Source organism: Rattus norvegicus, chromosome 15, assembly GCF_036323735.1.
Source record: "Rattus norvegicus strain BN/NHsdMcwi chromosome 15, GRCr8, whole genome shotgun sequence".
NCBI classification, from domain to species: domain Eukaryota; kingdom Metazoa; phylum Chordata; class Mammalia; order Rodentia; family Muridae; genus Rattus; species Rattus norvegicus.
The window spans coordinates 44,022,049-44,034,780 of record NC_086033.1 but is presented as its reverse complement, the minus strand read 5'-3'; the positions used below and the strand labels follow the sequence as shown (position 1 = coordinate 44,034,780).

General features: G+C 44.5%; 1 protein-coding gene across 2 annotated transcripts in view; it reads right to left on the bottom strand.

Moving 5' to 3' along the window:
- The window catches only part of Nuggc (nuclear GTPase, germinal center associated), a 44,271-nt gene that overhangs the window by 6,936 nt on the left and 24,603 nt on the right, over positions 1-12,732 (bottom strand). For both annotated transcript variants that reach the window (XM_039093929.2, XM_008770806.3), the window contains exons 11-14: positions 10,121-10,226; positions 9,296-9,429; positions 4,084-4,248; positions 366-523 (exon numbers count right to left, since the gene is read on the bottom strand). In XM_039093929.2, coding sequence (XP_038949857.1) covers positions 366-523; positions 4,084-4,248; positions 9,296-9,429; positions 10,121-10,226 — 563 coding nt within the window. The remainder of the gene's footprint in view (positions 1-365; positions 524-4,083; positions 4,249-9,295; positions 9,430-10,120; positions 10,227-12,732) is intronic.

Sequence of the window (12,732 nt, the reverse complement as noted above, 5' to 3'; positions counted from 1 at the left end):
GAAAGTTCTGAAAGCCTGGTGCTTGTTTTATTCCACACTCTCCAATCAAAATACCCTGTCTCAGGGCTCAGATCCCTAAGAAAACGAATCCCCTGCTGCATGTAGGAGATATTTGAAAAATAATGGTAATCATAATATTAGTCTGGAAGAAACATCTCCATCTGTACTCCAGGTCACCATGGGAAATTTTTAAGTAAACCAAACCAAGATGGCTTTTGTGTTTTGCCAGAAGCTAAGCTTTCCATCTCAAATAACCAGCTACTCTTTACACTTCCAGAGCCAAAAAAATAAATTCCTAAATCTGAGACTGGCTTGATGTCCCACAGATGTGTATTAATGAGAGAGTAAGATGAAAGATTCTTTACCTAAAAATGCCTCCGAATACAGGGTCGATCTGGTCATAGATGGGCTGAGACAGGGCTTCATTCAGGTCGATTCTGGCCAGAGTCCTGGAGGCATAGACGCCATTTTTCAGGCAAACAGCTTTCAGGGTCTGGTGAAAACCTTGGTTTCCTCTGCTCCTCTAGACAATTAAACAATAAATTAGCAAGTCAGTGGGAATTAACTAGAAAGCCATAGGGTCAAATTCTCATTGTCACTGGTCAAAGGCCATTACTAGGAACTATGGAGTGGAAATAGAGACAACTTAGTCTTTAAACATGTCCTTAAGCCACTGACCAATCATGGTCGAATCTCTAGGGTGACTGGAAACTCCTGCCTGGGCTTCCAAAGGGTCTCAGGCTCACATCAATCACAAACTCTGATGATTCATACTGATCATCAATTCGATAGAATCTAGAATCACTAAGGACACAAAACTCTGAGCATGCTTAATATAACTCTAGATTGAGTTAACTAAGGTGGGAAGATCAGCACTAAATGTGGGTGACACCATTCTATCAACTGTGGTCTCAGAACAAACACAAAGGAGAAGGCAAGCAGGACACCAGCATCCATGTCTCTCTGCTTGGCTGCAGATTCAATGTGACCAGCTGCCTCACACTCCTGCAGCCACGCCTTCCCTGCCATGATGGGTTGTACCCTCAAACTGTGAGCCAAACAAAGCCCTCCCTTCCTTAAGTTTGTATTACCAAGTATTTTGACACCAATATATTAATTCACCTTTCCAGACAAACTTTGATTTGCAGTCTCCTCCCTTGCCAGTCTCTATTGTCAGTCTCTAATGTCAGACTCTAATGCCAGCCTCTAATGCCAGCCTCTAATGCCAGCCTCTAATGTCAACCTCTAATGTCAGCCTCTACTGCCAGCCTCTAATGTTAGCTTCTAATGTCAGTCTCTAATGCCAGCCTCTAATGTCAGCCTCTAATGCCAGCCTCTAATGCCAGTCTCTAATGCCAGCCTCTAATGCCAGCCTCTAATGTCAGCCTCTAATGCCAGCCTCTAATGCCAGCCTCTAATGTTAGCCTCTAATGCCAGCCTCTAATGTCAGCCTCTAATGCCAGCCTCTAATGCTAGCCTCTAATGCCAGCTTCTAATTTGCTTGCTGAGCTCAGTCCCAGATCTTGCCCATCTTTATGTCTGCCTCTTACAGTGAGTGATTCAAGGAATGAATGACAGTTATTTGTAAAATAAGCAATCATGGCATAAGTTGAAAAAAAATGAACTAACAGTAAGCATATGTCTTAAAATCCCTAAGGAAGAGTACAAATTTTGTTGAATATTTAATGAAATACGATAGTGATCAATAACAGACAATAAAAGTGTGTTTGCTAAAAGTACAGTAGAGGACACCACGAGCTTTAAACAATGATTTATTTTAAGAGAATAGCTGCATAGTATGATATAATAGATGATATTATATGGCATAATATCAAATACATTGCAAAAGTGTTTTAGTCACCATGTATTGCATATTCTTTGCATGTGCAACAGCCCTAACAGGCTCACTTGTTTGAACACTTGGCCTTCAGCAGGTGGTGTTATCTGAGGAGGTTGTACAACCTCTCAGACATGTAGCCAAGCTAACAAAAATGGATCACTCCAAAGTGATATCTGCTTCTGGTTCCTGATCCATCAAGGTGTGAAAAAGCCACACTGCAAGCTCCCACCACCATCATCAAAAGAGATGTGCTAGCCCCACGTCTTCCTTCCCATGCTGGACTGTGCTCTCTAAACCGTGAGCCAAGACGAGCCTCTTCTCCATTAACTTGCTTCACAGCCTCAGGAAAAATAACGCATGAGGTACAGATTCAGAATAATTCACTTTACCAACTCTCTCGGTTTTAGACCTTTAGGTGATTTCACCATGTTAAATAAAAGACGGTGATGGTATGTGACTGCCCTAATTTCTGACCACAAAGGAACATTGTTTATCAGCTAGGTGTACGTCACAGAGAAAAAGTCACTGAAAGACTAATAGAAGGGGCCATGGTGGGGTGGACTGTTGCTGAGGTCTGCAGGTGGCTGGCAACCTTCTTTTTCTGCAAACAGTGTGTCTGAAGGAGGTGCCTTTCCCACATGACTTTATCTGCTAGCACTATTCAGTCACTTACCTCTTACAACCTGACTTATTCTACAAAGAAATAGAAACCTTGCTAGGAAACAGAGTGCCTGAATGTACTGAGACGGGGGACTTAAAACAAGAGTAAATGCCTATCATCTCTCCTTTGGGGAGGGTTTGGCTAATGCTGCAGGCCCAGGACTTTTCCTTGGGCTAATCAGGTTTGACTGGTGTTAGAGTTACCTGAATAAGGTAGGAGAATATGTTTCCAAGGGTCCTAGCTGGCACAGTATGCTGGCTTTTTGCCACAGCTGGGTGATAGAAGTTCAGGGTCACATGTTGGCAGTGTTTGCTGAGGCCTCTTTACATAGGAGGCTCATGGTCTTGCCACATATTTTATTGTTAATGTCCCAACATTCAAAGTCATTTTAAAAACAGATACGACAACATATTATCCGAGTCTCCCATCTCATCCTGCCACGTGGATAGGTCACCACCACTCCTTAATGGACCGAACCATCAGTTATGTTGTCATCCTTCCAAAGCCTAGGTGTTAAAGTCCTAAGAACCAATGTTACTGTATTTAGAGATCTTATTTAAGGAAGCCATTAAGGCTAAGTGAGGTCACAAAAGTGAAGCCCAAACTCAATAGGTTAGGTGTCCTTATGAGAGAGATACTAGGAGTACATCACACACACACACACACACACACACACACACACACACACAGAGAGAGAGAGGGGGGGGGCGGGGGTATAAAAGCACTATGAGCAGGCCACTGTCTCCAGGTCAAGGAAATGGACCTCACCAAACACTGCTAACACCTGACCCAAAACTTCCAGCTTCCTGAGCTGTACCTGTTGCTCAAGTCATCCCTTGTGTCTGTAATACCTTGTCATGGCTGCCTGTGCGATATGACAGAACCTTAGTCTTGCAGAATTCCACCTGTACTTACAGCGCCATCTTTGAGAAACCACATACAACTGGTTGATAGATACAACTGTTTGTGCCTAGCAAGGGGCCTGCAGGGTGCTGCTCCCTCTTTCTAATAGAATTGATAATGATACCAATGCCAGGAGATGTTTAGGCCATATAGGTAATTCTACAGAATAGACGATCAAGAAATCTCTAAACAGGCTTGAAATACTGAATGGTTTGAGCCTTGCTCAGGGTGTGCAGTAGAACTCACTCTCAAACGATGAGACTAAAACCCAGAAGCCCAGCCCTGCCTCTGCTGAACTGCAGACTTCACTGGTCCCAAAAAGCCACAGGCAGACACCTCTCATACAGAGGATTTCCTACACAGAACTTTCAGTCTTCCCTACTATCTTTCGTTTGCTTGCTTGATTGGTTGGTTGGTTGACTGACTGATTGATTGATCTTGATTTGGGGTTTTGGAGATAGAGGTTCATTCTGTATTCCCCCAGATTAGTTGGGAACTTACTACGTAGCCCAGGCTAGCCTGAAACTCACAGCCATCCCCCAGAGTGGTAAGGTTATAGATGTAAGCAGTCATGCCTAGCTTTCTTCAAGCTCTTTCTAGAGAGTAAGGAGATAGTGGGAGACTCATTTGGAGACCAAGCTGCAGAACAGAGGTGTGTCCCCTTGAGTAGGCTACTCACCACCAGGCATGCCCCGAGGATGCGGCGGTAGGATGCCCTGGCCACCTGGACCCCCGTCCGCAGGGGCTGTTCTATTCGAGCAAAGCACTGCTCAATGGCCTTCTCCAACAGCTCCATCTTCTCCTCCACAAATTGCCGCAGGCCACCCATGTTCAGCTGTTCAGTCTAGGGACAAGGTCACAGGAGCATCAGAATCCCTAAACTCTGCTCCTGTGGAAACCCTTCGCCAGCACAAACAAGCACAAACAAGCTTCAGCCTGCAGTTTACCCAGAGTGAATTATCCTTATTGTCCCCAGAAGGTACCCTCAGTGCACAGATCTCCTTGAATTTCTTAGTATGGGAAATAGAACGAAAAATGCCTGTTGCAACTTATTTGGAGTGTAAGGTCCAGCAGGCTATTTGGGGAAGCAAGTCTGAATAATTGTCTATACTCTGGTTTCTCTTCATACCACAGAAATCTTTCATTTTTTTTTTTTTACTAAATAATAATTCAGTTATTTTGAGAACAAAGTTTCCAGGGCACAGGAGAGGGTAGAGACAAGACAGGGCATGGGGGTGACTATGACCATAATACATATGTGGGAAATCATAATGAAACAGCATGTATAGTTAACACATACCAAAATAAACATAACAGAGTTTTAAAAGAAAACACGTTTTCTCAATGCCATCTGAACCGACAAACATTTAAGGGTCTTTGAGTTACACAAAGCAGTTTTCGAGGGTAGTATTTCTCAGACTTCAGTCTGAAAATCTGAAGGGCTAAGATTCTGCATTCCTACTTAGCCTCCAAGTGAACTGATCCTCTCTGAACCTTTGAACAGCGGAGCTGTAAGAGCACATGAATAAGGCCATGATCCCATTTTCTCAGAAGAATGCTGCAGAGTGAGGAGGAAGAACATGCCCAGGCATGCATTACATGACGATGGTTTATGCAGCAATGGACTGCATAGGTGGTGCTAGGGACCTTCTAACACAATGATAATGACAGGGCCTAGGTGTGGAGGAGATGTCCATGTCTGTTCATGAAGAGACATACTGAAAGGTTCACACAACAACAAAGGTTGGTAAGAATGCATTTTCTGAGAACAAATTCCTGCTGAAACATGTTAGATGTAAGGAACAGTAAGAGAGAAACTGGGACTTCCTATGGGAGTCCAGGGCTCATTCAACAGTGAAATGTCATGGCCAACTTCCTATTATCCTAGAATTAGTTACTTCATTTAAAATCACCAATCACCCCCTTCCCCCATCCAAACTTTGTGTTAGAAACACAAACTTGACAAGAAAACGATGAAAGTTGGTTTCTTTCTTGTTCAGGAATCCAAAGGCACAGACAGAACTTGTCTTCCAATTTTCCATCAAAGAACTAAGACCAATATCGGAGGCCAAGGAATTTTGAGGAAAGCCACTGTGATTCCTTCAGACCTCCCTCAGGGACAGTCTCATCAGCCTCTGCTCCTGGGTGTTGCATGGCTTAGGTTTGAAGGTAAGGATGAGCCAAGGGGCTGCACCCCAGAGTGGGCAAAGACCAGCAAACAGGGACGGGACATTTCCCAAAATACCTTGTCCTTGTGTTTGTAAAACAAACCACCCACCCACAGCATCACGTTTGATTCATTTTCCACAGGCACTTCCAAAAGCAATCTTGTGTTGGGCAAAAAGGCAGATTTCACCCCGCAGAGCTTTTTCAAGGAAACTGGAAGGTCAAACCCTTCCCCAGCCGTTTCGGAGGACATCAGTCAAATCAGAAAAGAAAAAGAGTCTTGGATGCCAGGAGCTTTGCTGTGTTTTATCTCATGCAGCCAAAACAAAACACAGTCAAAGAAAAATGACAAAGAGACAAAGGCAGCCGCGTCCAATCCCCTCTATAGGCTCTTTCAAATCAGTCATTGGCCAACTTTCTGCCCTGCTTATTTCCACATTGAGGTTGGATTTCCTGTCTCTGCCATCTTGTCACCTGTCAGGCTCATCCCTGCCTTAGTTTCCCCAGGTCTGGACCAGCTCCAGAACCTTTCCCAAGAGCCTACTTAGTCCCTCTCTTTCCCAGTTAAAAAAAAAAAAAAAAGTCAGATGACTTGATCCTGTAGATCTGATAGACAAACCTAAGTATGGAAATAGACAAAGATCAACCAAGTGAGAAAAGCAAATGCTGTCTACTCAGAACTACTACTGATGGAACCCCTCTCCCTGTGCTTAGTTAAAGATTCATAATTGGCTTTCTCTGGCTAGTTAGGGAAATTAGTCATCAAGCCCTGGCCACTTGGAACTGCTACAGAAGTTATTGTCCAACTATCCAGATTGTTACCAGAGATAGCAGTCTGATCTCCTGTGCGAGTCTTCAGACTTGGAGACAGAAGACTAGCTTCCTGGGTGGGGTATGGTGGTAGGGGCTGCTTTGCTGACACTTTACAGTAGGGTGTGAGTCTGGGTTCTGTTTTCATATACAGTCTTGCTGATGCCTGAATACTCAGTCTCTTAGAAAGAAACAGTGTAGTTAGCAATTGGGTGTAGGGACTTATTTTTCTCCCTACGTCTCCAACTCTTTATTTTGGCAGTCTTCACTGTTGGGGTGAGGGAAGTCATCTTATTAAAGAGAAACCTGTCCATTTCTGTGACGAAACATAATTTTAAATAGACATTCCACAGGTCTGCATTCTAGACTGGGAAGACAAATGTTTAAATTTGCCAAAATGCCTCTACACCAATCCCCTTCCCTTCATGGTGTTACTCCACTTCTGTTACGTTCAAATGTGAAATGTTCCCCGACAGGCCTGTGTGTGTGAACCACTCATCTCCACCTGGTGGCACTGTTTGGGGAGACTGTGGAACCCTTTGGACATGGGGCCTAGGTGATACACACAGGATCCTACGTCATCAGAAGTGGACCTTAAGAGCTATAGGATAGCCTCCCATCTTCTCAGAGCTCCCTGTTACCTATTTGGTCCCCAGAATGTGATCAAGCTGAGCTGCAAGCAGCCCACCACCATGGCAGACTGTGCCCTGAACTGTGAGCAAAATAAACCTTCCTAAGGTTGGTTCGTTCGTTTGGTTGTTTTTCCCTGATGGGTGTTTTATAACAGCAACAAGGAAAGTAATTAATACAGACTGAGATTCTGAGAGCAACTTGGGAAAAGAAGCCACCAAGGGCCAGTTAAGGTTTACACAACATGGCACTAACATGGATATCTTGTATGAATTAGCTAAAGCATGGACATCCAGGGGGCAAAGAGTCAGCACAAAATGGCTGATACCTGGATATCTGGAACCCATAAATCATATATAATCCATTATATAATTATTTGGGGCAGAATTTTTCTTCTGTGTGATTCTATATGAATATGACCTTGAGGTCAGAAGCCCAAATCTTTGCCTTTGTCATTCCATGTTCATCAGTCAGTCTACCTCCATGTGGTCTGTGAGCCAGTTTACACATGTGTCTGTGTGTGCCACGGTACCTGCCTAGCAGCCTTCATCTAGAGTAAATCAGTAGTTGTTATCTGCCTCTGTGTCCTCACAATCTCTCTAACCTCCAAAGCCCCCTTCCTTTCCTTGCATTGGAACATGGACTTTGCAGTGTACCAGGACACAAAGGAAATCCACAGGCAGATGAAGGAATCTTTTGGACTGTAAGGATCATCTCTGAGACAATAAAGGCTTGTCTGTAGCCCACTAGATTGTCTATAAGCCAAGTAATCCCAGTCATCATTTAAACACATCCCATCTTGTTCAAGTCTCAGGAGAAATGCCAAATATCCAAGTACTGTCACAGTTTCCTTTCAATACATCTGTCCAGGTAAAGTCTTCCTTTCTCTTTTACCTAAATGTTACGTTTTTTCATCTTTTTGTTGTCATTTTCTTCTAGACTCTAAAGGCTTTTCAAGATATCCTAAGTCAACTTTCTGGTGTGTAAAAGGGGGATGCCCTATTATCCAGGTTTGTCATCGTCTCCTGCGATAATCATGACCAGTCAGAGAAGGAAACAATTTATTTATATTAAAGGTTACGGTCCATCACGAAGGGAAGCTGAGGCAGGAATTCAAGGCAGAAACTGTAGCAGAGACATTGAAGGAATGTGGCAGCCTAGTTTGCTCCATCTGGCTTACAACGCTACCTTTCTTATACAGCCTATGCTTACCCGCCCAGGGACGGAAATGCCCACAGTAGGCTGATACCTCCCTACATCAAGAAAATCCCTCCACCAGACATACCAACCGGAAAGTCTGATGGAGGCACTTCCATAGTTGAGGTTTTGTCTTCCCAGGTGTGTCAAAACTGAGTTAACTATAACACCTACCCAGGAAGAATGTAAGAGAACCCAGGGGCCTTCCTAACTTACACCTGCGCAGGCAGAGTGTGGGGCAGCCCAGGGGTCTTCCTAACTTACACCTGCTCAGGCAGAGTGTGGGACAACCCAGGGGTCTTCCTAACTTACACCTGCTCAGGCAGAGTGTGAGACAGCCGGGGGTTGGGGATCGGGGGTGTCTTCCTAACTTACACCTGTGCAGGCAGAATGTAAGACAACCCAGGGGCCTTCCTAACTTACACCTGTGCAGGCAGAGTGTGGAACAGCCTAGGGGTCTTCCTAACTTACACCTGCTCAGGCAGAGTGTAGGACAGCCCAGTGGTCTTCCTAACTTACATCTGCACCGGCGGAGTGTGAGACAGCCCGGGGGTTGGGGGTGGAGGGGTCTCTTCCTAACTTACACCTGCTCGGGCAGAATGTGGGACAGCCCAGGAGTGTCTTCTAACTTATACCTGTGCAGGCAGAGTATGAGACAGCCCGGGGTGAGGGGGGGGGGGGGTGTCTTCCTAACTTACACCTGTGCAGGCAAAATGTAAGACAACTCAGGGGCCTTCCTAACTAACACCTGCGCAGGCAGAGTGTAGGACAACCCAGGGGCCTTCCTAACTTACACCTGCGCAGGCAGAGTGTGGGACAGCCTAGAGGTCTTCCTAACTTACACCTGTGCAGGCAGAATGTAAGACAACCCTGAGGCCTTCTTAACTTACACCTGCTCAGGCAGAGTGTAGGACAGCCCAGTGGTCTTCCTAACTTATACCTGTGCGGGCAGAGTATGAGACAGCCCGGGGGGAGGGGGTGTCTTCCTAACTTACACCTGTGCAGGCAGAATGTAAGACAACCCAGGGGCTTTTCTAACTTAACAGCTGCGCAGGCAGAGTGTGGGACAGCCCAGGGGCCTTCCTTACCAGCAGGTTTTCCTCAGAGTTGAAAGTGTCTGTGAGAAGCAATAGGCCAAAGGCTTCAGTGACGTACTTGGTCACCAGCCTCCTCTTCTTGTCCAAGAGCCTTTTCCTAATATATTCTCTTAACTTGGGGATCTCTGGAATTTAAAACCAGCACAAATAATGTTGAAACATTTGTGACAATCCTGATTTGGGGAACGTGTCATACTTCTGCTCCTTAAGCACCATTCATTCACCCATGTATACATCTGTGTAGACATAATCCCTGTTAGTTTTAGGCCAAAACCCAACTTGAACCCTCATCTAAATACCAAGAGCCCTCGGACACACATGGGCCTCAGGATTCTCAGCTTTCCTTTGTGCTCAGGGCCAACATACTCTTGAAGTCTGGTTTTCCCTTTCATCTTTGCACATGGGGGATTATTTGCTCCTCATTTAGACTCAAAATTATGCAGAGAAAGGAATCATGGCCTTCTAATTTCTCTGCCTTACAGACATACATCCAAAATACATTTGTTAACTATGGGTAATTGAAGAATCACAAGCAATACACCAAGGAAATGAGAACCCAATGCCTTGACTTTTACTAACTCTGGTAAAATTTGGATGAGAGAAAAATTTTGGTCTCAGACACGCAACAATGCAAGGAGGAAAAAATTATACACACACATACACACATAGCACATAATACATGCTAATAGGATTAGAAACTGTAGTTAAGTGGGAATGAAACTTTGCTATGGCAAGAAAAATTCTAGAGCAGGATGCTTAGCGTGCCAAGCTTATTCTTTCAAATGTTAGTGGTTGAGGTTAAAAAATAGAAATTACCACTTTCTTCCTCAGTAAGGAGGGCCTGCTGCCAGTACTCATGGGCACTGACTGTGTACACCAGATCCGAGGCTTCCAGAACCTTAGAGTCAGCTGGCAGTTTCCTCTGCAGCGAGGGAGACACGTAGAGAGCAGAATAGGTCAGGTATGTCGAAAGAAGCACCACAGAAGCCCCGAGGGAACTCACAGCAAACTCACTGCGTGCCTCAAGGAACAGACATGAAGTGTATGTGTGTGTGCACACGTGTGTGCCCGCGTGCGTACGTGCATGCATGTGTGTGTGCATGTACACATGCATATTGAGGTCAGAGGTCCATGTTTAGTATTTTCCTTAATTACTTTCCACATTGGTGCAATTACACTTATGATTACAGTTGTGACCACTATCAGTTGAGTCACAGATTCCGGTATCGTGGTTGCCAGCATGCCTCAAGCCACCTCCTACTCTGCCTTCCAGCACCAGGAATTCAGGCACCCACTACTACACTCAGTTTTTTATGTGGGTGCTGGGGATCTGAAACTAGGATCTCCTATTTGCAGAGTAAGGACTTTACCAATAAGACACCTCCCCAGCTAAAATGATTCCTATTGCCAGCTGTCCACTCTTAGCAAGGCCACAAGGAAACTGATATCTGGACAATACTCTCTTAACTGTGAAATTAAATTTTCAATTATAGCAGGAAATGCATAGTGAAAATTATTCAAATGTAGGCATGCAGAAGAGGATCCTTTTTGAATGTTTTATAAGTAATACGGGACTGGGGGTGGGGCTCAGCATCGGGGTGTGGCTTAGCGTGTGTGAGGCCCTGGGCAACTCCCAGAACCAAACACTGAAAGCACAAAAATATGCATTGTTGTCACTGGTAACTGGAACCACCGTGTTCCTGCTCCTGGAGGTCTGGCTGTCACAGGCTCCCCCACCCCCACTCTGAGTAGTAGATACACTGGCGATGCTGGCGGTGTCTAGAGCTCCCCCATAGAGCACATAATGCAAATCAGAAGGGTGAAGTGCTACTGTTTTGTTTTGTTTTAAACAGCTGGTTTAAAAACAGTTCCCAGCACAAGGCCAGACCAAGAAATGTCCTAAAAAAACAAAACCATCCTCATGTCCTAAAAAAGTTAAAGTTTGTTTTTAAACAGTTTTTTTTTTTTTTTGAGAATTTCACTCAATGTGTTATGATCAAATTTACCCACAACTCCTAACTCCTCCCGGATCCACAAAAGTTTCTTACTCAATAAACGTACTCGGGGTTGGGGATTTAGCTCAGTGGTAGAGCGCTTGCCTAGCAAATGCAAGGCCCTGGGTTCGGTCCCCAGCTCCGGAAAAAAAAGAAAAAGAAAAAAAAAAAAAAGATATGTCCCTATCACCCTAGACTCGCCAGGATTTCATCATGAAGAGATGTTGGGTTTTGTTAAAGAACTTTTCCTGCATCTGGTGAGATGATCATGTGATTTCTGTCCTCGAGTCTCTTAGGTGGTAAATTACAACAGTGATTTACATACATGAAACCATCTCTGAGTCTCAGGGATTAAAGCGACCTGGTCTTGTTGGCTGGTTTTTGTTTTTAATGTTTTCTTGAAGGTGGTTTGTAAGAATTTTACTAATGCAGCTCTGATTAAAGTCATTTTGAATGTCTGTAAGAAGATTATGTTCTCATTTAGCACTAAAAAGACTTTTTGTTTACAAAAGAGCCTGGAGACTTAAAACTGAAGTATAAGTTTAATATTAGTGAAAAAAATCCGTAAGTTGAAGTCAGAGTCCCTGAGGCAAAGGTTTTAGGAGGTAGGATTATTGTGATTAAGCCCTGAGGGTAGAGCCCTTACGAATAGGATTAAAACACTTACGAAACATATTCTGGACAGCCCACCCCCTTTCCATCGCATGTGGACCCAGGGAGAAAATGGCCATCACACTGTGAACCAGGAAGTGAACATTCCCCAGACACTGAATATCCATCTCTTTGACCGTGGCCTCCTAGCCTCCAGACCAGTGAGAAATACACACACACACACACACACACACACACACACACACACACACACATGTCTGTTGTTTCTAATGGTGCTTTCACCATGGCATACCAGTTAGACCAAGATGTAAGTCTCAGAAGGGTTAGAATGAGGAAGAGAAGAGCTGAACATCTCACAAAGTACCCAGTCTTCTCTGTCTCTCTAATATTCAAGGAAAGGGAGGATGGAGATTTTTAATCCCAGCACTTGGGAGGCAGAGGTGGGCAAATCTACATGAGTTCAAGGCCAGTCTGGTCTACAAATCAAAATCCAGGATAGCCAAGGATAGACAAAAACAAATAACAAAAACAGGAGAGAAACTGTGCAGAATCACAATAGTGTGTGTGTGTGTGTGTGTGTGTGTGTGTGTGTGTGTGACAGAGAGAGAGAGAGAGAGAGAGAGAGAGAGAGAGAATCCCTCCCCACCTTTTCTCTTGACCGCCCAGCTTGAACAAAGAGCTGATATGATGCATCATAGTCCTGTTTCTCACACTGCCTTTCTATTGAAGAAAGCTCATGGGGACCCTCTAACCTGTCCCCAGTATATTCTCTCTCCTGTGCTGTGTTGAGACTGCTCCCCTTTCCCAGCTCTTCTCCCAACC